This window comes from Mya arenaria, chromosome 6 (genome assembly GCF_026914265.1).
Source record: "Mya arenaria isolate MELC-2E11 chromosome 6, ASM2691426v1".
NCBI lineage: Eukaryota > Metazoa > Mollusca > Bivalvia > Myida > Myidae > Mya > Mya arenaria.
Window position 1 is genome coordinate 69093690 of NC_069127.1, and position 27994 is coordinate 69121683.

Here is a 27994-nt window from a genome sequence, read left to right on the forward strand (position 1 = left end):
GTGTTCGGTATGAATTTGATGCAATATTTGCTATCAAACTTGATAACAACCGGACATATGTCATTTGATGTGCGTCAGCAGGTCCGTGTCAAAGAAATATCATCTTCCATCTTCTACTCTTGGATACCAGCATAATATAAAATTATATAAAACAAGTTTGTTCACATGCCGATTTTTCTGCTCTGAAAGTCATAGGAGCGATAACCGATATTTGCTCTAAATTACTTGTAGAATGCTACTCAAAGTGATAATTGCATGCATATGTTAATCTGGAAATAGACTCAATCCTTCCTAAACACGGGAAAGAGTAGTGACTGTTGTTTCTATTTCAGAATATACGCTGTATATTTATTATAAGTTACGGTGTAAGTAGGTGACCCGATATGGTATATACGGGACAAAGCAAATCATATCGCTCGAACTTGAATATGGTTTACTGCACCCCGTCTATCCCATATCAAATTCTACCTACTAACCCCGTAACATATATTAATTATCATGTCGACAACATGTTTACATGTTACGGTTGTTCTTTATTTTAGTAAAAGTGATATTGACCATAACCCTATGGTCCAAAACAAAACCGAATGAAAGCTCTCCATTTATTCTTCAAATATATCAAGTTTGGTCACAACATATTTACTCAAACTAAACCTATTCAGTTTCAACCGTTTTACTATTTTTAGTAACAGAATCATTGAACTTGATTTAAGGGCTCCTAAGGCAATTTTATGAAATGTCAATATAAACTCTTTTTTATTATCAATTAACGTCACGCGTGAATCACATGTATAACCGTGGACTTGATCACCAATCAACTTCGAAAACATCATAATTGATTACATTTAAGACATATATTAGACCATTCAAGCGCGTTTATCTCAGATACAAGGATAAAAGACAATCATACAAATATTAAGGCCTGCTATATAAATCATGTTAAATAACTTGAAGATCAGCGCCACTTGAGGTAACATCGGCTGCCATTTTGTGGCGAGTTATTAAAACTTGACTTAAAACAAATAGTAATGTGTTGAAATATATCTTTTTTAAACTATACTTACCCGAAATTTATTCTTAATGTATATATTTTAAAACATCACTCCCGTCTTTGATAAAAAGGTTTGATTTGAAGAAGCAAAATCAAGTTTTGGTGTGAGATGGTGGCGTTGCAAGAAAATTGCATTGAAATAAGAAAAAAATACAATAGTGATATATACATTACATCTATTTGACAAGTTGTATATTTGTATATGATAGTAGTGTCATACATTCTGGTCCACAGTTATACACTATATAGCACTTGCATGTATACATAGAGACAAGAGTGTTCATGGAGATGTTGTGCATGCGACTTCAGCATTTACCTTGTACAAAAATAAAATTACGCAAACGTTTGTTTCTTTCGCAGTTTCATACTAACTCCAATGTATTGCTGGTGCTGCCAAGTGCACTCAAACAATCACGGAACATACACAGGGATAATCATTTCATCTGTACCATCATTTCCGTGTCCTGGAAAATTCATGTTCCATCTGCTACAGTAGAATAGCCATACATATATAATTACGCTAATGCACATTCACATGTCCACTGGCTTGTAACTCACAACGGAAGAAACATAAGGAACCGGGTATATTTTCTCTTGTAGAAAGCTGATCAAAGAAATATATGTAAAAGGCATCGTCCTAAGTACATGCAAGTTCTAAATGGGTAAGATACGTGATACTTCGCGGACACGGGAACTAATAGTGTCTAAAGTTTCTGTTGCTTAATACACGCTGTATATAAATACCTGACACCGTTGAATCAGTACTTGGACTGAAAAATGACCAATTCAATGTATAATCGTATATCGGTCATTTTTTTAATGAGCGTATTTGTCGTTTGTTCGTTATTGTTTGGGACCTTGCCTTGAAACTTGAATCAGGGTTTATTTTTGAATGTTCGACTGGGCATGTCCCTATAGTTTTCATTGTACTAATGACATTACAAACATATACTTCTATATGACGGACAAGATAAAATATATGTTATAAAGTACTCGAAGTTTTGATTGCAATTATTAGAAACAAATTCCAGTTGGCTCAGAAATTCCTCCCTTCTTTACAATCAATGAGGTGAACACTGCATCCTCGGAGAACAGGAAGGTGTAGAAACATTCTAATGTTGTGAGGGAAAATGTTTGTATGAGTCAACACATAGTCGTACCCCTCGCAGTATCGCAGAGCTCTTCCAAACATCTCCACAGTTATTACGACCCTCATTCGCAAACGCGTTACACGTACCCGATACACCGAGTCACTGGAGTAGCTGTTTCCAGATCGGACAACATGACCGTTCGATCTATTTGCCTCCATAAGAGCATCCCGAATTTCGTCATATGTAAATGAAACACCAGTAAATGAGCGAACAAGCTCCTGTATCCTATCTGTTATACCTTGAACAATGCATTTGAATCTTATCTCATTGTCGGCATCATTTGTATTTACACTGTTAATAGCGTCATGTTCGATATCGTTTTCAGACGCTTGAAAATGGACGATCACATTTGACTTATCAATAGAGAAGACTGTTGAAGTGCTGTTTGACCACTTTGAGTATCGGAGTTGATCGTTCGATGATTCTATTGACGAATGGTTTGCGATCAAGCTTTGTGGGATAGTATCGAATGCAGTGCTACCAACATCTATTTGAAAAATAGTATCTATGTCATTTCGAGGAACTGCAGTATATGGTAACGTTATGTAATCTATTTCTTTGGTGACGAAGCTTTCCGTTGTATTAAGTCCAAACAGCCCCTGCATGTGCGAGGCAGTTTTGATCAAGAAATTCAGACAACCGACATATGACAGAAAAATAGTTTTCGCCACAAGGACACTATCAATAATATTCTTTCCAATTTCTTCCACAACGAGTCTCTGGAAAAAAGGAAAAGCTTGAAACAGGAACTGTTTTAGCTGAAGTTTACTTTCAGTCTTCACACAGCCAGCCATTTTCAATATATTTTCTTTGACCTCTTCGTATTTAAAATACAAAGTATTTAGTCCGGTTGTTAAGCCGTCCGACATTAAATCATTCAACTTTTCACTTGTGAATAGTGTAAGGAATTCGATGAATGACGATATCTTTGCCGAGGTTTGTATTGGTTTGGACGCTGAAAAATATAAATACGTGAATGAATGTTAAAACAATTGGTTTTATTTAAACTCTTGATTAAAATTCATTAAAATTGTTGCACAACAAACAAATTGTTAAAAAAATACTATAACTACTGCTACTGCTGCTGCTGCTGCTACTACTACAACTTCTTAATTTCTTCTACTACTACTACTACTATTATTACTACTACTACTACTGCTACTGCTACTGCTGCTGCTGCTGCTGCTGCTGCTGCTGCTACTACTACTACTACTACTACTACTACTACTACTACTACTACTACTACTACTACTACTACTACTGCTACTGCTGCTACTGCTTCTGCTACTGCTACTGCTACTGCTACTGCTACTACTACTTCTACTACTTCTACTACTACTACTACTACTACTACTACTACTACTACTACTACTACTACTACTACTACTACTACTACTACTACTACTACTACTACTACTACTACTAGTACTACTACTACTACTACTTCTACTACTACTACTACTACTACTACTACTACTACTACTACTACTACTACTACTACTACTACTACTACTACTACTACTACTTCTTCTACTACTACTACTTCTACTGCTACTGCTACTGCTACTGTTACTGCTACTACTACTACTACTACTACTACTACTACTACTACTACTACTGATCTACTATTTGCTATTGCTGTTGTAAACAAGTTTCAACATGACCTTGACCTATTGACCCAAAATCAATAGGGTATATCTACTGACCATGACCAATTTGTATGCCAAGTTTAAATATTCTACACCAAGTCGGATTGGATCGATAAAGATAGAAGCCGACTACTATGCAATTGGCGGCGACGTCAGACAAAGAAATCCTTTCAGGGACTGAATCAACAGACTTTCTGTTGTTGTTTTATGCTTATTCTTGGAGTTTTATTAGTACTTCAATTATTGTTTTTAATAGCCCTCTTTTTGAAAAGTGTTTTCTACGCCGCTTCCCGTGGGACAAGCTCAAGCAATGACGTAGTTGTTATTTCCCAGTTCTATTTCCGGTTTGTGGATAATGAGTTATATCTTTTATTCATTTCTGATAGTTTATAGTTCACTCGTTTTAAGTGCAAACATTCAATGATTATAAATCAATAAACTTTTATAAGTATCTATGTTCCAAAAAATAATAAAAACAAACTAAATTAAACATCGAAAATACAGCTTCAAGAAAACGTTTGAAAAAAAATGATAACATTTTTTTTCTAAAAAACGCTAAGGCGTTTATTTTCAAATATTTCTGGACTTAAACTTGCAACCTTTAAAATTTATGGCAACATTTTTTTCTGGTTTAGAAGTGACATGTCTAATTTTAAAGTTTACTACAATGGATTATCAAGAATTTCTCAAAGTTGATATTACCACTCTCTATTATGCAGTTAAAAATATCAACTGTTGTTATTTCACTGACAAAACTCAATATGTCATCGGAAAGCATGGAAAAAAATCAATTTTTATCTTCCTAGTTATAATCTTCAGTTCATTGATATATTCTTTTGAAATAGAATGTTCCCTCACTACCTACTTATTTCAAACGTACTGTATGTAAGTACATGTTATGAAAACAACTCTTATTTATAACCAGTTATCAGTATTCACACTATACAACATTAACGTTCAAAATAACCGGTGTCCTTTCATTTCTTACAGCAGTTAACAACAACAATTAAAATAAATAAAACCGCTTCATATTAACATAATTGTGTTGATAATGTGTGTATTTTTTCCAATCGTACTTTTCGCTTTTTCTTTGTTATATTGAATTTCTGCTGTTAATATTGTGAAGAAAGTATGCCTTAATATATTAGTCTAAGAATTGAGGTTAGGTAATTGTTTCGTATAATATCAGGTGTCAAAAAAGTAAATACGTGTTGATTTAGGGTTAGGTCGTTGTATCATAGAGCAACATTTGTCCACGAGTGGCGAAGCCACGACTGATATAATAATGTTTTTTTTCTGTGACCACAAGAGAAACAAAACATGAACTGATACTGGAATTAACAAACGGTCTTCCCGTTTTTAATGCTTATTTTAGGTGATATATTGAACTTTAACTTTTAAGCAATTAACGATAGAGAAATCACCTGTAAACAAATGAATCAAGCCTGAGCGAACCCGCTAATGATACAGTCATTCGAAGGCAGTTATCTGACTTAATTAATATACTAGTCTAATGCTAAATCCATTATTCTACAGCCCAGTGTCAGTACCATGTTCTATATTATTGCACATCTTACAAAGAAACTGAAGTAGTTAATTTGTCAAATAAAAGAAAAGAAAGTATATTGTGCGAGATAAAAATCTGAAAAATTAGTAAACAATTGTCAATGTAGTACGAATATAAGCAAACATGCTCTCAAATGTAAGACGTGATTAACATCGCTCAAATGTAAGACGTGATTAACATCGCATAGATGCTCTCAAATGTAAGACGTGATTAACATCGCATAGATGCTCTCAAATGTAAGACGGGATTAACATCGCATAGATGCTCTCAAATGTAAGACGTTATTAACATCGCATAGATGCTCTCAAATGTAAGACGTTATAAACATCGCATAGATGTTCTCAAATGTAAGACGTGAATAACATCGCATAGATGCTCTCAAATGAAAGAAGTGATTAAAATCGCATAGATGCTCTCAAATGAAAGACGTGATTAACATCGCATAGATGCTCTCAAACGAAAGACGTGATTAACATCGCATAGATGCTCTCAAACAAAAGACGTGATTAACATCGCATAGATGCTCTCAAACGAAAGACGTGATTTACATCGCATAGATGCTCTCAAACGAAAGACGTGATTAACATCGCATAGATGCTCTCAAACGTAAGAGCTGACTAACATCGCATAGATGCTCTCAAACGAAAGACGTGATTAACATCGCATAGATGCTCTCAAACGAAAGACGTGATTAACATCGCATAGATGCTCTCAAACGAAAGACGTGATTAACATCGCATAGATGCTCTCAAACGAAAGACGTGATTAACATCGCATAGATGCTCTCAAACGTAAGAGCTGATTAACATCGCATAGATGCTCTCAAACGAAAGACGTGATCAACATCGCATAGATGCTCTCAAACGAAAGACGTGATTAACATCGCATAGATGCTCTCAAACGAAAGACGTGATTAACATCGCATAGATGCTCTCAAACGAAAGACGTGATTAACATCGCATAGATGCTCTCAAACGAAAGACGTGATTAATATCGCATAGATGCTCCCAAACGTAAGACGTGATTAACATCGCATAGATGCTCTCAAACGAAAGACGTGATTAACATCGCATGGATGCTCTCAAACGTAAGACGTGATTAACATCGCATGGATGCCCTCAAACGAAAGACGTGATTAACATCGCATGGATGCTCTCAAACGAAAGACGTGATTAACATCGCATGGATGCTCTCAAACGAAAGACGTGATTAACATCGCATGGATGCTCTCAAACGAAAGACGTGATTAACATCGCATGGATGCTCTCAAACGAAAGACGTGATTAACATCGAATAGATGCTCTCAAACGAAAGACGTGATTAACATCGCATAGATGCTCTCAAACGAAAGACGTGATTAACATCGCATAGATGCTCTCAAACGAAAGACGTGATTAACATCGCATAGATGCTCTCAAACGAAAGACGTGATTAACAACGCATAGATGCTCTCAAACGAAAGACGTGATTAACAACGCATAGATGCTCTCAAATATAAGACGTGATTAACATCGCATAGATGCTCTCAAACGAAAGACGTGATTAACATCGCATAGATGCTCTCAAACGAAAGACGTGATTAACATCGCATAGATGCTCTCAAACGAAAGACGTGATTAACATCGCATGGATGCTCTCAAACGAAAGACGTGATTAACATCGCATGGATGCTCTCAAACGAAAGACGTGATTAACATCGCATAGATGCTCTCAAACGAAAGACGTGATTAACAACGCATAGATGCTCTCAAATGTAAGACGTGATTAACATCGCATAGATGCTCTCAAATGTAAGACGTGATTAACATCGCATAGATGCTCTCAAACGAAAGACGTGATTAACATCGCATAGATGCTCTCAAACGAAAGACGTGATTAACATCGCATAGATGCTAGATGCTCTCAAATGAAAGACGTGATTAACATCGCATAGATTCTCTCAAATGAAAGACGTGATTAACATCGCATAGATGCTCTCAAACGAAAGACGTGATTAACATCGCATAGATGCTCTCAAACGAAAGACGTGATAAACAACGCATAGATGCTCTCAAATGTAAGACGTGATTAACATCGCATAGATGCTCTCAAATGAAAGACATGATTAACATCGAATAGATGCTCTCAAACGAAAGACGTTATTAACATCGCATAGATGCTCTCAAACGAAAGACGTGATTAACATCGCATAGATGCTCTCAAATGAAAGACGTGATTAACATCGCATAGATGCTCTCAAACGAAAGACGTGATTAACATCGCATAGATGCTCTCAAACGAAAGACGTGATTAACAACGCATAGATGCTCTCAAATGTAAGACGTGATTAACATCGCATAGATGCTCTCAAATGAAAGACATGATTAACATCGAATAGATGCTCTCAAACGAAAGACGTTATTAACATCGCATAGATGCTCTCAAACGAAAGACGTGATTAACATCGCATAGATGCTAGATGCTCTCAAATGAAAGACGTGATTAACATCGAATAGATGCTCTCAAACGAAAGACGTTATTAACATCGCATAGATGCTCTCAAATGTAAGACGTGATTAACATCGCATAGATGCTCTCAAACGAAAGACGTGATTAACATCGCATAGATGCTCTCAAATGTAAGACGTGATTAACATCACATAGATGCTCTCAAATGTAAGACGTGATTGACATCACATAGATGCTCTCAAATGTAAGACGTGATTAACATCACATAGATGCTTTCAAATGTAAGATGTGATTAACATCACATAGATGCTCTCAAATGTAAGACGTGATTTACATCGCATAGATGCTCTCAAATGTAAGACGTGATTAACATCGCATAGATGCTCTCAAATGTAAGACGTGATTAACATCGCATAGATGCTCTCAAACGAAAGACGTGATTAACATCACATAGATGCTCTCAAATATAAGACGTGATTAACATCACATAGATGCTCTCAAATGTAAGACGTGATTTACATCGCATAGATGCTCTCAAACGAAAGACGTGATTAACATCGCGTAGATGCTCTCAAATATAAGACGTGATTAACATCGCATAGATGCTCTCAAACGAAAGACGTGATTAACATCGCATAGATGCTCTCAAACGAAAGACTTGTTTAACATCGCATAGATGCTCTCAAATGTAAGACGTGATTAACATCACATAGATGCTCTCAAATGTTAGACGTGATTAACATCACATAGATGCTCTCAAATGTTAGACGTGATTAACATCGCATAGATGCTCTCAAATGTAAGACATGATTTACATCGCATAGATGCTCTCAAACGAAAGACGTGATAAACATCGAATAGATGCTCTCAAACGAAAGACGTGATTAACAACGCATAGATGCTCTCAAACGAAAGACGTGATTAACATCGCATAGATGCTCTCAAATATAAGACGTGATTAACATCGCATAGATGCTCTCAATTGTAAGACGTGATTAACATCGCATAGATGCTCTCAAATGTAAGACGTGATTAACATCGCATAGATGCTCTCAAATGTAAGACGTGATTAACATCGCATGGATGCTCTCAAATGTAAGACGTGATTAACATCGCATAGATGCTCTCAAATATAAGACGTGATTAACAACGCATAGATGCTCTCAAATATAAGACGTGATTAACATCGAATAGATGCTCTCAAATATAAGACGTGATTAACATCGCATAGATGCTCTCAAATATAAGACGTGATTAACAACGCATAGATGCTCTCAAATATAAGGCGTGATTAACATCGCATAGATGCTCTCAAATATAAAACGTGATTAACATCGAATAGATGCTCTCAAAAATAAGACGTGATTAACATCGCATAGATGCTCTCAAATGAAAGACGTGATTAACATCGCATAGATGCTCTCAAATGAAAGACGTGATTAGCATCGCATAGATGCTAGATGCTCTCAAATATAAGACGTTATTAACATCGAATAGATGCTCTCAAATGTAAGACGTGATTAACATCGCATAGATGCTCTCAAATGAAAGACGTGATTAACAACGCATAGATGCTAGATGCTCTCAAAAATAAGACATGATTAACATCGCATAGATGCTCTCAAATATAAGACGTGATTAACATCGAATAGATGCTCTCAAATGTAAGACGTGATTAACATCGAATAGATGCTCTCAAATATAAGACGTGATTAACATCGAATAGATGCTCTCAAATGTAAGACGTGATTAACATCGAATAGATGCTCTCAAATATAAGACTTGATTAACATCGAATAGATGCTCTCAAATATAAGACGTGATTAACATCGAATAGATGCTCTCAAATGTAAGACGTGATTAACATCGAATAGATGCTCTCAAATGTAAGACGTGATTAACATCGCATAGATGCTCTCAATTATAAGACGTGATTAACATCGCATAGATGCTCTCAAATGTAAGACGTGATTAACATCTCATAGATGCTCTCAAACGAAAGACGTGATTAACATCGCATAGATGCTCTCAAACGAAAGAAGGGATTAACATCGAATAGATGCTCTCGAACGAAAGACGGGATTAACATCGAATAGATGTTCTCAAATATAAGACGTGATTAACATCGCATAGATGCTCTCAAATGTAAGACGGGATTAACATCGCATAGATGCTCTCAAATGTAAGACGTTATTAACATCGCATAGATGCTCTCAAATGTAAGACGTTATAAACATCGCATAGATGTTCTCAAATGTAAGACGTGAATAACATCGCATAGATGCTCTCAAATGAAAGAAGTGATTAAAATCGCATAGATGCTCTCAAATGAAAGACGTGATTAACATCGCATAGATGCTCTCAAACGAAAGACGTGATTAACATCGCATAGATGCTCTCAAACAAAAGACGTGATTAACATCGCAAAGATGCTCTCAAACGAAAGACGTGATTTACATCGCATAGATGCTCTCAAACGAAAGACGTGATTAACATCGCATAGATGCTCTCAAACGTAAGAGCTGATTAACATCGCATAGATGCTCTCAAACGAAAGACGTGATTAACATCGCATAGATGCTCTCAAACGAAAGACGTGATTAACATCGCATAGATGCTCTCAAACGAAAGACGTGATTAACATCGCATAGATGCTCTCAAACGAAAGACGTGATTAACATCGCATAGATGCTCTCAAACGAAAGACGTGATTAACATCGCATAGATGCTCTCAAACGTAAGAGCTGATTAACATCGCATAGATGCTCTCAAACGAAAGACGTGATCAACATCGCATAGATGCTCTCAAACGAAAGACGTGATTAACATCGCATAGATGCTCTCAAACGAAAGACGTGATTAACATCGCATAGATGCTCTCAAACGAAAGACGTGATTAACATCGCATAGATGCTCTCAAACGAAAGACGTGATTAATATCGCATAGATGCTCCCAAACGTAAGACGTGATTAACATCGCATAGATGCTCTCAAACGAAAGACGTGATTAACATCGCATAGATGCCCTCAACCAAAGACGTGATTAACATCGCATGAATGCCCTCAAACGAAAGACGTGATTAACATCGCATGGATGCTCTCAAACGAAAGACGTGATTAACATCGCATGGATGCTCTCAAACGAAAGACGTGATTAACATCGCATGGATGCTCTCAAACGAAAGACGTGATTAACATCGCATGGATGCTCTCAAACGAAAGACGTGATTAACATCGAATAGATGCTCTCAAACGAAAGACGTGATTAACATCGCATAGATGCTCTCAAACGAAAGACGTGATTAACATCGCATAGATGCTCTCAAACGAAAGACGTGATTAACATCGCATAGATGCTCTCAAACGAAAGACGTGATTAACATTGCATAGATGCTCTCAAACGAAAGACGTGATTAACAACGCATAGATGCTCTCAAACGAAAGACGTGATTAACAACGCATAGATGCTCTCAAATATAAGACGTGATTAACATCGCATAGATGCTCTCAAACGAAAGACGTGATAAACATCGCATAGATGCTCTCAAACGAAAGACGTGATTAACATCGCATAGATGCTCTCAAACGAAAGACGTGATTAACATCGCATAGATGCTCTCAAACGAAAGACGTGATTAACATCGCATAGATGCTCTCAAACGAAAGACGTGATTAACATCGCATAGATGCTCTCAAACGAAAGACGTGATTAACAACGCATAGATGCTCTCAAATGTAAGACGTGATTAACATCGCATAGATGCTCTCAAATGTAAGACGTGATTAACATCGCATAGATGCTCTCAAACGAAAGACGTGATTAACATCGCATAGATGCTCTCAAACGAAAGACGTGATTAACATCGCATAGATGCTAGATGCTCTCAAATGAAAGACGTGATTAACATCGCATAGATGCTCTCAAATGAAAGACGTGATTAACATCGCATAGATGCTCTCAAACGAAAGACGTGATTAACATCGCATAGATGCTCTCAAACGAAAGACGTGATTAACAACGCATAGATGCTCTCAAATGTAAGACGTGATTAACATCGCATAGATGCTCTCAAATGAAAGACATGATTAACATCGAATAGATGCTCTCAAACGAAAGACGTTATTAACATCGCATAGATGCTCTCAAATGTAAGACGTGATTAACATCGCATAGATGCTCTCAAATGAAAGACGTGATTAACATCGCATAGATGCTCTCAAACGAAAGACGTGATTAACATCGCATAGATGCTCTCAAACGAAAGACGTGATTAACAACGCATAGATGCTCTCAAATGTAAGACGTGATTAACATCGCATAGATGCTCTCAAATGAAAGACATGATTAACATCGAATAGATGCTCTCAAACGAAAGACGTTATTAACATCGCATAGATGCTCTCAAACGAAAGACGTGATTAACATCGCATAGATGCTAGATGCTCTCAAATGAAAGACGTGATTAACATCGAATAGATGCTCTCAAACGAAAGACGTTATTAACATCGCATAGATGCTCTCAAACGAAAGACGTGATTAACATCGCATAGATGCTCTCAAACGAAAGACGTGATTAACATCGCATAGATGCTCTCAAATGTAAGACGTGATTAACATCACATAGATGCTCTCAAATGTAAGACGTGATTGACATCACATAGATGCTCTCAAATGTAAGTTGTGATTAACATCACATAGATGCTTTCAAATGTAAGATGTGATTAACATCACATAGATGCTCTCAAATGTAAGACGTGATTAACAACGCATAGATGCTCTCAAATGTAAGACGTGATTAACATCGCATAGATGCTCTCAAATGTAAGACGTGATTAACATCGCATAGATGCTCTCAAACGAAAGACGTGATTAACATCACATAGATGCTCTCAAATATAAGACGTGATTAACATCACATAGATGCTCTCAAATGTAAGACATGATTTACATCGCATAGATGCTCTCAAACGAAAGACGTGATAAACATCGAATAGATGCTCTCAAACGAAAGACGTGATTAACAACGCATAGATGCTCTCAAACGAAAGACGTGATTAACATCGCATAGATGCTCTCAAATATAAGACGTGATTAACATCGCATAGATGCTCTCAATTGTAAGACGTGATTAACATCACATAGATGCTCTCAAATTTAAGACGTGATTAACATCGCATAGATGCTCTCAAATGTAAGACGTGATTAACATCGCATGGATGCTCTCAAATGTAAGACGTGATTAACATCGCATAGATGCTCTCAAACGAAAGACGTGATTAACATCGCATAGATGCTCTCAAACGAAAGACGTGATTAACAACGCATAGATGCTCTCAAATGTAAGACGTGATTAACATCGCATAGATGCTCTCAAATGAAAGACATGATTAACATCGAATAGATGCTCTCAAACGAAAGACGTTATTAACATCGCATAGATGCTCTCAAACGAAAGACGTGATTAACATCGCATAGATGCTAGATGCTCTCAAATGAAAGACGTGATTAACATCGAATAGATGCTCTCAAACGAAAGACGTTATTAACATCGCATAGATGCTAGATGCTCTCAAATATAAGACGTGATTAACAACGCATAGATGCTCTCAAATGAAAGACGTGATTAACATCGCATAGATGCTCTCAAACGAAAGACGTGATTAACAACGCATAGATGCTCTCAAATGTAAGACGTGATTAACATCGAATAGATGCTCTCAAACGAAAGACGTGATTAACAACGCATATATGCTCTCAAACGAAAGACGTGATTAACATCGCATAGATGCTCTCAAATATAAGACGTGATTAACATCGCATAGATGCTCTCAAACGAAAGACGTGATTAACATCGCATAGATGCTTGATGCTCTCAAATGTAAGACGTGATTAACATCGCATAGATGCTCTCAAACGAAAGACGTGATTAACAACGCATAGATGCTAGATGCTCTCAAATGTAAGACGTGATTAACATCGCATAGATGCTCTCAAACGAAAGACGTGATTAACAACGCATAGATGCTCTCAAATGTAAGACGTGATTAACATCGCATAGATGCTCTCAAATGTAAGACGTGATTAACATCGCATGGATGCTCTCAAATGTAAGACGTGATTAACATCGCATAGATGCTCTCAAAAGAAAGACGTGATTAACATCGCATAGATGCTCTGAAACGAAAGACGTGATTAACAACGCATAGATGCTCTCAAATATAAGACGTGATTAACATCACATAGATGCTCTCAAATGTATGACGTGATTAACATCACATAGATGCTCTCAAATGAAAGACATGATTAACATCGAATAGAAGCTCTCAAACGAAAGACGTTATTAACATCGCATAGATGCTCTCAAACGAAAGACGTGATTAACATCGCATAGATGCTCTCAAACGAAAGACGTGATTAACATCGCATAGATGCTCTCAAACAAAAGACGTGATTAACATCGCATAGATGGTCTCAAACGAAAGACGTGATTAACAACGCATAGATGCTCTCAAATGTAAGACGTGATTAACATCGCATAGATGCTCTCAAATGAAAGACATGATTAACATCGAATAGATGCTCTCAAACGAAAGACGTTATTAACATCGCATAGATGCTCTCAAATATAAGACGTGATTAACATCGCATAGATGCTAGATGCTCTCAAATGAAAGACGTGATTAACATCGAATAGATGCTCTCAAACGAAAGACGTTATTAACATCGCATAGATGCTCTCAAACGAAAGACGTTATTAACATCGCATAGATGCTCTCAAATGTAAGACGTGATTAACATCGCATAGATGCTCTCAAACGAAAGACGTGATTAACAACGCATAGATGCTCTCAAATGTAAGACGTGATTAACATCACATAGATGCTCTCAAATGTAAGACGTGATTGACATCACATAGATGCTCTCAAATGTAAGACGTGATTAACATCACATAGATGCTTTCAAATGTAAGATGTGATTAACATCACATAGATGCTCTCAAATGTACGACGTGATTAACATCGCATAGATGCACTCAAATGTATGACGTGATTAACATCGCATAGATGCTCTCAAATGTAAGACGTGATTAACATCGCATAGATGCTCTCAAACGAAAGACGTGATTAACATCGCATAGATGCTCTCAAATGTAAGACGTGATTAACATCACATAGATGCTCTCAAATGTAAGACGTGATTTACATCGCATAGATGCTCTCAAACGAAAGACGTGATTAACATCGCATAGATGCTCTCAAACGAAAGACGTGATTAACATCGCATAGATGCTCTCAAATATTAGACGTGATTAACATCGCATAGATGCTCTCAAATGTAAGACGTGATTAACATCACATTGATGCTCTCAAATGTTAGAGGTGATTAACATCGCATAGATGCTCTCAAATGTTAGACGTGATTAACATCGCATCGATGCTCTTAAATGTAAGACATGATTAACATCGCATAGATGCTCTCAAACGAAAGACGTGATTAACATCGAATAGATGCTCTCAAACGAAAGACGTGATTAACAACGCATAGATGCTCTCAAACGAAAAACGTGATTAACAACGCATAGATGGTCTCAAATATAAGACGTGATTAACATCGCATAGATGGTCTCAAATATAAGACGTGATTAACATCACATAGATGCTCTCAAATGTAAGACGTGATTAACATCGCATGGATGCTCTCAAATGTAAGACGTGATTAACATCGCATGGATGCTCTCAAATGTAAGACGTGATTAACATCGCATGGATGCTCTCAAATGTAAGACGTGATTAACATCGCATAGATGCTCTCAAACGAAAGACGTGATTAACATCGCATAGATGCTCTCAAACGAAAGACGTGATTAACATCGCATAGATGCTCTCAAATATAAGACGTGATTAACATCACATAGATGCTCTCAAATGTAAGACGTGATTAACATCACATAGATGCTCTCAAATGTAAGACGTGATTAACATCGCATAGATGCTCTCAAACGAAAGACGTGATTAACATCGAATAGATGCTCTCAAACGAAAGACGTGATTAACAACGCATAGATGCTCTCAAACGAAAGACGTGATTAACATCGCATAGATGCTCTCAAATATAAGACGTGATTAACATCGCATAGATGCTCTCAAACGAAAGACGTGATTAACATCGCATAGATGCTTGATGCTCTCAAATGTAAGACGTGATTAACATCGCATAGATGCTCTCAAACGAAAGACGTGATTAACAACGCATAGATGCTAGATGCTCTCAAATGTAAGACGTGATTAACATCGCATAGATGCTCTCAAACGAAAGACGTGATTAACAACGCATAGATGCTCTCAAATGTAAGACGTGATTAACATCGCATAGATGCTCTCAAATGTAAGACGTGATTTACATCGCATAGATGCTCTCAAATGTAAGACGTGATTCACAACGCATAGATGCTCTCAAATGAAAGACGCGATTAACATCGCATAGATGCTCTCAAATGTAAGACGTGATTAACAACGCATAGATGCTAGATGCTATCAAATGTAAGACGTGATTAACAACGCATAGATGCTCTCAAATGAAAGACGTGATTAACATCGCATAGATGCTCTCAAATGTAAGACGTGATTAACAACGCATAGATGCTAGATGCTTTCAAATGTAAGACGTGATTAACATCGAATAGATGCTCTTAAATATAAGACGTGATTAACATCACATAGATGGTCTCAATTGTAAGACGTGATTAACATCACATAGATGCTCTCAAATATAAGAGGTGATTAACATCGCATAGATGCTCTCAAACGAAAGAGGTGATTAACATCGAATAGATGCTCTCAAACGAAAGACGTGATTAACAACGCATAGATGCTCTCAAATGTAAGACGTGATTAACATCGCATAGATGCTCTCAAATGAAAGACGCGATTTACATCGCATAGATGCTCTCAAATGTAAGACGTGATTCACAACGCATAGATGCTCTCAAATGAAAGACGCGATTAACATCGCATAGATGCTCTCAAATGTAAGACGTGATTAACAACGCATAGATGCTCTCAAATGTAAGACGTGATTAACATCGCATAGATGCACTCAAATGTTAGACGTGATTAACAACGCATAGATGCTAGATGCTATGAAATGTAAGACGTGATTAACAACGCATAGATGCTCTCAAATGAAAGACGTGATTAACGTCGCATAGATGCTCTCAAATGTAAGACGTGATTAACATAGATGCTAGATGTTCTCAAATGAAAGACGTGATTAACATCGAATAGATGCTAAATGCTCTCAAATATAAGACGTGATTAACATCGCATAGATGCTCTCAAATGAAAGACGTGATTAACATCGAATAGATGCTAGATGCTCTCAAATGTAAGACGCGATTAACATCGCATAGATGTTATCAAATGTAAGACGTGATTAACAACGCATAGATGCTAGATGTTCTCAAATGAAAGACGTGATTAACATCGAATAGATGCTAGATGCTCTCAAATATAAGACGTGATTAACATCGCATAGATGCTCTCAAATGAAAGACGTGATTAACATCGAATAGATGCTAGATGCTCTCAAATGTAAGACGTGATTAACATCGCATAGATGCTCTCAAATGTAAGACGTGATTAACATCGCATAGATGCTCTCAAATGTAAGACGTGATTAACATCGCATAGATGCTCTCAATTGAAAGACGTTATTAACAACGCATAGATGCACTCAAATGTAAGACGTGATTAACAACGCATAGATGCTAGATGCTCTCAAATGTAAGACGTGATTAACATCGAATAGATGCTCTCAAATGAAAGACGTGATTAACATCTAATAGATGCTCTCAAATGTAAGACGTTATTAACATCGCATAGATGCACCCAAATGAAAGACGTGATTAACAACGCATAGATGCTATATGCTCTCAAATGTAAGACGTGATTAACATCGAATAGATGCTCTCAAATGAAAGACGTGATTAACATCGAATAGATGCTCTCAAATGTAAGACGCGATTAACATCGCATAGATGCTCTCAAATATAAGACGTGATTAACATCGAATAGATGCTCTCAAATGTAAGACGCGATTAACATCGCATAGATGCTCTCAAATATAAGATGTGATTAACATAGCATAGATGCTCTCAAATATAAGACGTGATTAACATCGAATAGATGCTCTCAAATGTAAGACGTGATTAACATCGCATAGATGCTCTCAAATGAAAGACGTGATTAACAACGCATAGATGCTAGATGCTCTCAAATATAAGACGTGATTAACAACGCATAGATGCTCTCAAATGAAAGACGTGATTAACTTCGCATAGATGCTCTCAAATGTAAGACGTGATTAACATCACATAGATGCTCTCAAATATAAGACGTGATTAACATCGAATAGATGCTCTCATATATAAGACGTGATTAACATCGCATAGATGCTCTCAAATATAAGACGTGATTTACAACGCATAGATGCTCTCAAATGAAAGACGTGATTAACATCGCATAGATGCTCTCAAATATTAGACGTGATTAACATCGCATAGATGCTCTCAAATATAAGACGTGATTAACAACGCATAGATGCTCTAAAATATAAGACGTGATTAACAACGCATAGATGCTCTCAAATGAAAGACGTGATTAACAACGCATAGATGCTCTCAAATATAAGACGTGATTAACATCGCATAGATGCTCTCGAACGAAAGACGTGATTAACATCGCATAGATGGTCTCAAATATAAGACGTGATTAACATCGCATAGATGCTCACAAATATAAGACGTGATTAACAACGCATAGATGCTCTCAAATATAAGACGTGATTAACATCAAATAGATGCTTTCAAATATAAGACGTGATTAACATCGCATAGATGCTCTCAAATATAAGACGTGATTAACAACGCATAGATGCTCTCAAATATAAGGCGTGATAAACATCGCATAGATGCTCTCAAATATAAAACGTGATTAACATCGAATAGATGCTCTCAAATATAAGACGTGATTAACATCGCATAGATGCTCTCAAATATAAGACGTGATTAACATCGCATAGATGCTCTCAAATATAAGACGTGATTTACAACGCATAGATGCTCTCAAATGAAAGACGTGATTAACATCGCATAGATGCTCTCAAATATTAGACGTGATTAACATCGCATAGATGCTCTCAAATATAAGACGTGATTAACAACGCATAGATGCTCTCAAATATAAGACGTGATTAACAACGCATAGATGCTCTCAAATGAAAGACGTGATTAACTACGCATAGATGCTCTCAAATATAAGACGTGATTAACAACGCATAGATGCTCTCAAATGAAAGACGTGATTAACAACGCATAGATGCTAGATGCTCTCAAATGTAAGACGTGATTAACATCGAATAGATGCTCTCAAAAATAAGACGTGATTAACGTCGCATAGATGCTCTCAAATGAAAGACGTGATTAACAACGCATAGATGCTAGATGCTCTCAAATGTAAGACGTGATTAACATCGAATAGATGCTCTCAAAAATAAGACGTGATTAACAACGCATAGATGCTCTCAAATGAAAGACGTGATTAACAACGCATAGATGCTAGATGCTCTCAAATGTAAGACGTGATTAACATAGATGCTAGATGTTCTCAAATGAAAGACGTGATTAACATCGAATAGATGCTAAATGCTCTCCAATATAAGACGTGATTAACATCGCATAGATGCTCTCAAATGAAAGACGTGATTATCATCGAATAGATGCTAGATGCTCTCAAATGTAAGACGCGATTAACATCGCATAGATGTTATCAAATGTAAGACGTGATTAACAACGCATAGATGCTAGATGTTCTCAAATGAAAGACGTGATTAACATCGAATAGATGCTAGATGCTCTCAAATATAAGACGTGATTAACATCGCATAGATGCTCTCAAATGAAAGACGTGATTAACATCGAATAGATGCTAGATGCTCTCAAATGTAAGACGTGATTAACATCGCATAGATGCTCTCAAATGTAAGACGTGATTAACATCGCATAGATGCTCTCAAATGTAAGACGTGATTAACATCGCATAGATGCTCTCAAATGAAAGACGTTATTAACAACGCATAGATGCACTCAAATGTAAGACGTGATTAACAACGCATAGATGCTAGATGCTCTCAAATGTAAGACGTGATTAACATCGAATAGATGCTCTCAAATGAAAGACGTGATTAACATCGAATAGATGCTCTCAAATGTAAGACGCGATTAACATCGCATAGATGCTCTCAAATATAAGACGTGATTAACATCGAATAGATGCTCTCAAATGTAAGACGCGATTAACATCGCATAGATGCTCTCAAATATAAGATGTGATTAACATAGCATAGATGCTCTCAAATATAAGACGTGATTAACATCGAATAGATGCTCTCAAATGTAAGACGTGATTAACATCGCATAGATGCTCTCAAATGAAAGACGTGATTAACAACGCATAGATGCTAGATGCTCTCAAATATAAGACGTGATTAACAACGCATAGATGCTCTCAAATGAAAGACGTGATTAACTTCGCATAGATGCTCTCAAATGTAAGACGTGATTAACATCACATAGATGCTCTCAAATATAAGACGTGATTAACATCGAATAGATGCTCTCATATATAAGACGTGATTAACATCGCATAGATGCTCTCAAATATAAGACGTGATTTACAACGCATAGATGCTCTCAAATGAAAGACGTGATTAACATCGCATAGATGCTCTCAAATATTAGACGTGATTAACATCGCATAGATGCTCTCAAATATAAGACGTGATTAACAACGCATAGATGCTCTAAAATATAAGACGTGATTAACAACGCATAGATGCTCTCAAATGAAAGACGTGATTAACAACGCATAGATGCTCTCAAATATAAGACGTGATTAACATCGCATAGATGGTCTCAAATATAAGACGTGATTAACATCGCATAGATGCTCACAAATATAAGACGTGATTAACAACGCATAGATGCTCTCAAATATAAGACGTGATTAACATCAAATAGATGCTTTCAAATATAAGACGTGATTAACATCGCATAGATGCTCTCAAATATAAGACGTGATTAACAACGCATAGATGCTCTCAAATATAAGGCGTGATAAACATCGCATAGATGCTCTCAAATATAAAACGTGATTAACATCGAATAGATGCTCTCAAATATAAGACGTGATTAACATCGCATAGATGCTCTCAAATATAAGACGTGATTAACATCGCATAGATGCTCTCAAATATAAGACGTGATTTACAACGCATAGATGCTCTCAAATGAAAGACGTGATTAACATCGCATAGATGCTCTCAAATATTAGACGTGATTAACATCGCATAGATGCTCTCAAATATAAGACGTGATTAACAACGCATAGATGCTCTCAAATATAAGACGTGATTAACAACGCATAGATGCTCTCAAATGAAAGACGTGATTAACTACGCATAGATGCTCTCAAATATAAGACGTGATTAACAACGCATAGATGCTCTCAAATGAAAGACGTGATTAACAACGCATAGATGCTATATTCTCTCAAATATAAGACGTGATTAACATCGCATAGATGCTCTCAAATATAAGACGTGATTAACAACGCATAGATGCTCTCAAATATAAGACGTGATTAACATCGAATAGATGCTTTCAAATATAAGACGTGATTAACATCGCATAGATGCTCTCAAATATAAGACGTGATTAACAACGCATAGATGCTCTCAAATATAAGGCGTGATAAACATCGCATAGATGCTCTCAAATATAAAACGTGATTAACATCGAATAGATGCTCTCAAATATAAGACGTGATTAACATCGCATAGATGCTCTCAAATGAAAGACGTGATTAACATCGCATAGATGCTCTCAAATGAAAGACGTGATTAACATCGCATAGATGCTAGATGCTCTCAAATATAAGACGTGATTAACATCGCATAGATGCTCTCAAATGAAAGACGTGATTAACATCGCATAGATGCTCTCAAATGAAAGACGTGATTAACATCGCATAGATGCTAGATGCTCTCAAATATAAGACGTTATTAACATCGAATAGATGCTCTCAAATGTAAGACGTGATTAACATCGCATAGATGCTCTCAAATGAAAGACGTGATTAACAACGCATAGCTGCTAGATGCTCTCAAAATAAGACATGATTAACAACGCATAGATGCTCTCAAATATAAGACGTGATTAACATCACATAGATGCTCTCAAATGTAAGACGTGATTAACATCGCATAGATGCTCTCTAATATAAGACGTGATTAACATCGAATAGATGCTCTCAAATGTAAGACGTGATTAACATCGAATAGATGCTCTCAAATATAAGACGTGATTAACATCGAATAGATGCTCTCAAATATAAGACGTGATTAACATCGAATAGATGCTCTCAAATGTAAGACGTGATTAACATCGAATAGATGCTCTCAAATATAAGACATGATTAACATCGAATAGATGCTCTCAAATGTAAGACGTGATTAACATCGAATAGATGCTCTCAAATATAAGACTTGATTAACATCGAATAGATGCTCTCAAATATAAGACGTGATTAACATCGAATAGATGCTCTCAAATGTAAGACGTGATTAACATCGAATAGATGCTCTCAAATGTAAGACGTGATTAACATCGCATAGATGCTCTCAATTATAAGACGTGATTAACATCGCATAGATGCTCTCAAATGTAAGACGTGATTAACATCTCATAGATGCTCTCAAACGAAAGACGTGATTAACATCGCATAGATGCTCTCAAACGAAAGAAGGGATTAATATCGAATAGATGCTCTCGAACGAAAGACGGGATTAACATCGAATAGATGCTCTCAAATATAAGACGTGATTAACATCGCATAGATGCTCTCAAATATAAGACGTGATTAACATCGAATAGATGCTCTCAAATATAAGACGTGATTAACATCGCATAGATGCTCTCAAATGAAAGACGTGATTAACATCGAATAGATGCTCTCAAATGAAAGACGTGATTAACATCTCATAGATGCTCTCAAATGAAAGACGTGATTAACATCGCATAGATGCTAGATGCTCTCAAATATAAGACGTGATTAACATCGCATAGATGCTCTCAAATGAAAGACGTGATTAACATAGAATAGATGCTCTCAAATGAAAGACGTGATTAACATCGCATAGATGCTCTCAAATGAAAGACGTGATTAACAAAGCATAACCTAAACAAAAATGAAATACCTCGAAAACATTCAAATCGAAACCTTATGAAAACCTTTTCCCTATGAAATGTGTTGAAACGAAACAGTTGTTTGAATACTTTCTTGTAATGCATTTGTATAATAGATATAACAACATAGATTTGCCATATTGATAGAGTCGTTAAATATTCTGGTGAAAGTATTATATAAAAATAACAGTAGTATTATATATGTTCAAATATGTTTACTTAATAACATAGTATTATTTTAAAGTTCTTACCCATTTTAAATGCCTCGTGAGTAAGATAAGTTTTGTGTTTATAACTTTTTTAACAGTTTCGGTTTTTATATCCGTTAACTAAGTCGGAGATAACACTGTGACGTTTAATCATCTGAGGTCATGAGTTTAGTTTGATATGCTTTGTTACTATAAATATTGGGATCCCACTTTGATTTTATTTATAGAAGATAAAATACAGGTCAAGATTATTATGTATTTGCTTATTTCAGTTTGACCAATGTCAGTTTTAATCCACTTTCGATTGAAATAAGAAAAGTGTTTTTTGCTTGAAATCTCCTCCTGGAAAGTATTTGTTTTCATTAGATATTTACCTTACATATTCTTGATTAGCAAATACAAGGTTTTGAAGGATGCATATTTCGGCCTTTTTAGTTTCATGATTACGCAGACATTAAGCTCGTCTATTGTTGTCTTTTCCAAGATTATGTTCGAGGTTTATTATTGCCGTCGTCATCTGCATGCTGACTTTATCTCTGGCATTAACTTGACAAAGGTTCAAGGTATTCGCATGCCAGTTAATACACAATTTACCTTGGCCAAATGTTGTTTAGTGTGTGTGTGTATGTGTGCGTGTACGTGTGTGTGTGTATATGTGTGCGTGTGTATGTGTGTGTGTATGTGCGTGTGTGTGTGTGTGCGTGCGTGCGCGCGTGCGTGCGTGCGTGCGTGCGTGTGTGTGTGTTTGCGTGTGCGTGTGTGTAATGTGATGGGGGTCGCAGCAATAAATCTTAATATGTGAGTTAGTCTCTCAAAAGTATAGTTTTTAAATTAGTATAGTTTGCCCCTTGACGTAAAGAAGAGCGTTGGTATTTTTTAAACTGTCTCAGTGCTCTTGTTATAAATGGTATACTCATTTTATCGTGTAGCTTACAACTTAAAATGTTAGTTAAGTCCTGGATTTCTTACCGTAGTTACATGTTTTTATATGTTGTGTATAAAGTGATAAAGCACAGCTTGTCTTTGAGATGACTAACCATAACGCACTACTAAACATTTCCTGGATATGAGACGGGTTCTTCTTTCAGTAGTTTTCCTAAAAATGAGACCACTGCCGGTTAAAATTCAATTATAAATTATGTTATAATATCGCGCAATAAATCTTTCCCAAGTCTATTGAACTGGTTTTCTTACGTTTCTTTTAGAGTCATATACTTTGATTGATACTTGGTAAATGTTCGTTTGTATGTCGAAGTTTGTTTAAAAATTATAAGCTCATCCTTACCATTGAACAATATTAACCAAACGATGTGACAGAGGATCGAACGAAACCCTGTTGAACACGTTACAGTGCAAGGTCACACTACAGATATTACGGAGGTAGCCAAACTTGACGTTTATGATTACTTGTACTGAAGCTTAACGTGCATGTAAGAGTTACAGAGGAGTTTAAAAGTCGTTTGCACTCTTAAACCTTGTTCTTGTAGACAAGCTGTTATCGCATAAATATTTCCCCTCGTGCTAACGTATATGTAGTTCTAAACTTGTACCATGAGCACATACCTGGATACAAAGGTGTCAGCACGTAAATGTCCCTGTACAAGAAATGTTTTGCAACCACTCTACATTTTTGGCGGTAGGCCGTAGGTATGGTTGACTTAATGTTACTTGGCAAAACAAACACATTGCGCTTGCTTTGATGAGTAACATTTTTATCGATGGGTATAAAAAACTACATGACATCTTATTTGATAGTATGTGAATGGTTTTGGCTATAGAGAAATATATTTTCGCGATAATCATGTCCTCGTGCATGACACGTTTCATAGTGATTTTTGGTCGTCATTGATGACATGAGCAATGTTTATTTGTAGACCATAATATGGTAGGGATAAGATATGACTGGGCTAAGGTACCGAAATGAAGTCTGGAAAGAACTTCTATGTCTATTTATTAGTTGCCCTAGATTATTTTTTTTGCTGACTGCAATTTGTTAACTATTCATGGTTGACATGTATATATTGGTAAAATTTAGTATATTTTTTAAACCATTCATGAACTTTGCAAACGCACTAGGGCAAGCGAGCAATGACCAAGAAGCGCTAGCGCTCTTCATGGAAGTTGCTCGCGTGCCATACAGCGTCCATACAGCATTAACGCAAGAAAAATGCGATCAATACTTCTATTTACATTTAAAAAAGAAATATTCATTGCGTTTAAAAATAAACTGTATCTAACAGCATTAACGCATAAATAGATGCGAGCAACCCTTAAATTTCTTACCACCCACGTAAATGATACATTTACGGTTTTGATATTGTTTTGTTAAATAGTTAGCTGGTCGATGAGCTCAATCATATTTTGTTTCATTTTCAATGAATAACATTGTATGTGCTCAATTAAATTAAATGTCGCGAACCACTTAATATACCAATACAGATAGTTTAGTTCTTTCATGTAACCCTTATCTTATTTTGAGGAGTATATGTGAAACAGATTGTAGAAATGTCACGAATCGTATTTCGCCACGTAGCAGACGACAAGTGGTTCTTAAGAGCGTTTTTCACATAGCGGAAATACGTCATACAACTGCCTGTAATTGTCGTCCGTCTTATTGTCCAACTTTTGTTTTATTAAGTATTTGTTTAAATTAAGTTTAATGCTCATCTTTCAAGAAAGTTGAACAAGTTTAATTACTCAAAATACAACAGTCAAAACAGTATAAATATATTCGCATTGTCTGTCTAATGTAAGGCGTTATAAATAAGGTAATCATAATGAAAATACAAACAAAGGTGATTTATAAAGTGATTTTACTGTAAAACTCTTCTACAAAAAACATTCTTCAATAACATTTTCAAAGTAACCATTTTTTAAAGTGTATTTAAAATGGTTTTTTTTAAAGTGTTTTAATATTGAAAACTCTCTTACCCATTGTAAAGCCTTTCCGAGTGATTAATTACATTAATAAACGTGTAAAGCCGATTATTCTATTGTACAAATCCTTTTGTTTAACTTCAAAATGATCTTTGTCGGATCTTATATAGAACATCCTCGTATTTTTCTTTGTATAGATATCTTTCAAGATATGGTTAAATATATAAGGAAACTAATGCAGTAATACACTCGGCAAAGAAAATCAGGCGACAACGCATTTAATTAACTATATATCAAAACAAGTATTTATCGATCACCAGTGCTTTACCTTTTTAGAAAATGTTTACCTCTAACATACTCTTACATGTAGATATTAATCATTTATGATTTAAAGCGTCATTTTTTGTATTAGTAGTCTGGATTCAAAAGCATATAATTGAAGTCATTCTATAAAAAACAGCAAAATACAACTTTAGAGATTAAACCATTGTTATAGGGTTTATTTGGAAATTTAATTAAATCAGGCATAGTTAGATAACGTAAATATTAAACGAATAACCAAACGGAATAGTCCATGTTCTTTGCGGTTCAAAATTAAATGAAAGGAGTCACTTCATGTTTGAACTTGCATGTAAATGGTTCAATGACTACTTTCATCTAATAACTTGAATATAATCACGCACAGTGCCGCTAAGAACATGCAATCGCTCCCGTGCATTGTGCAACAATCCGCCATTATTAGACGAAACAATGGCACTCTCTCTTCGTCCTTTGAATCAGGAGTCAAACGATAGGTTGAAAGTCAAGTGACCAAGCTTTGGACACATGAATGATCACACGCAATTAGTGTGTTCCTTTACAAACGGACAAAGTCTGAGTTAAATTATCGCTACTTATCTCAACATACGAATTTCTACACAAGCTGACGTTGGTGCACGTTGACGTCATTATTTGTTTATGAAAATAATTCAAGAAGTTTAGTTGTTTAAGTAGGTTTGATAATGAGATTAATAAAATCAGAGCATGCTTTATTATGCATATATTGTTAATGTTCTTGGACTTCCTTCTTAATAAACTTGTTGTCAGTTTTGAGATAATTTGTCTAAGTGATTCAATACCGCTAATTTATGAGATATTTCAAAACGGTTAAAGCTCAAAACGTGAGAGTTAACTCAACTGAGATGAAAATAAATGAAATCGTGCAACACAGTGTTGTATTTGTTGAAAAGTATAAAACTCATATAAGTATTTAAACATTGGTTCATACTTCAATATAACAATAATAAATGCTTGGTAAAACCACTCACCCATTTCCTTTCAATAACAATTGCAGGACATTAAAATTTAAGATCCAATATTGAGGAAGCCTTACTTTCGATTATTAACTTTTGTGAAAAACCATTGCGGTATCCCAGCGCAACCTATTTATAGTTTTTAGTGATGTGCAGAAAGTATTTTAGTCATCTAGGTTAAACACACATCATTATCAACAAATCACTACTGTAAAATATTGTCTTTTTGTTTAACATTTTATTTCTGTAAAAAAAGAATATGACTTATTTAATCCACTACGTTACACTTCATATCTATTTTTGTAAATAACCATCAGGATCAACGTTGTTTCCAGTGAGTCATTCGTATAACAAAAAATAGCAACTACTCGGCTCCAAGCATATGTTCGAGTTCAGTTTGGCGATGAAAAGAAAATGGAGCGAGCGCAGCGAGCATTGAATTGGCCGA

The 27994-nt window shown here is 35.9% G+C and overlaps 1 protein-coding gene across 2 annotated transcripts; it reads right to left on the reverse strand.

Moving 5' to 3' along the window:
- Positions 1-588: 588 nt before the first annotated feature.
- Positions 589-27631, reverse strand: LOC128238636 (uncharacterized). 2 transcript variants are annotated; one of them, XM_052954754.1, is made up of 2 exons: positions 27562-27631; positions 589-3157 (listed from the first exon to the last, which is right to left on the reverse strand). In XM_052954754.1, exons 1-2 carry the CDS (start codon positions 27563-27565, stop codon positions 2088-2090), a joined length of 1074 nt encoding a protein of 357 aa, XP_052810714.1. In that variant the 5' UTR covers positions 27566-27631; the 3' UTR covers positions 589-2087. The 2 variants fall into 2 exon arrangements, with proteins under 2 accessions (XP_052810714.1, XP_052810713.1); XM_052954753.1 differs by lacking the exon at positions 27562-27631 and adding an exon at positions 26309-26474.
- Between the last annotated feature and the right edge of the window lie 363 nt (positions 27632-27994).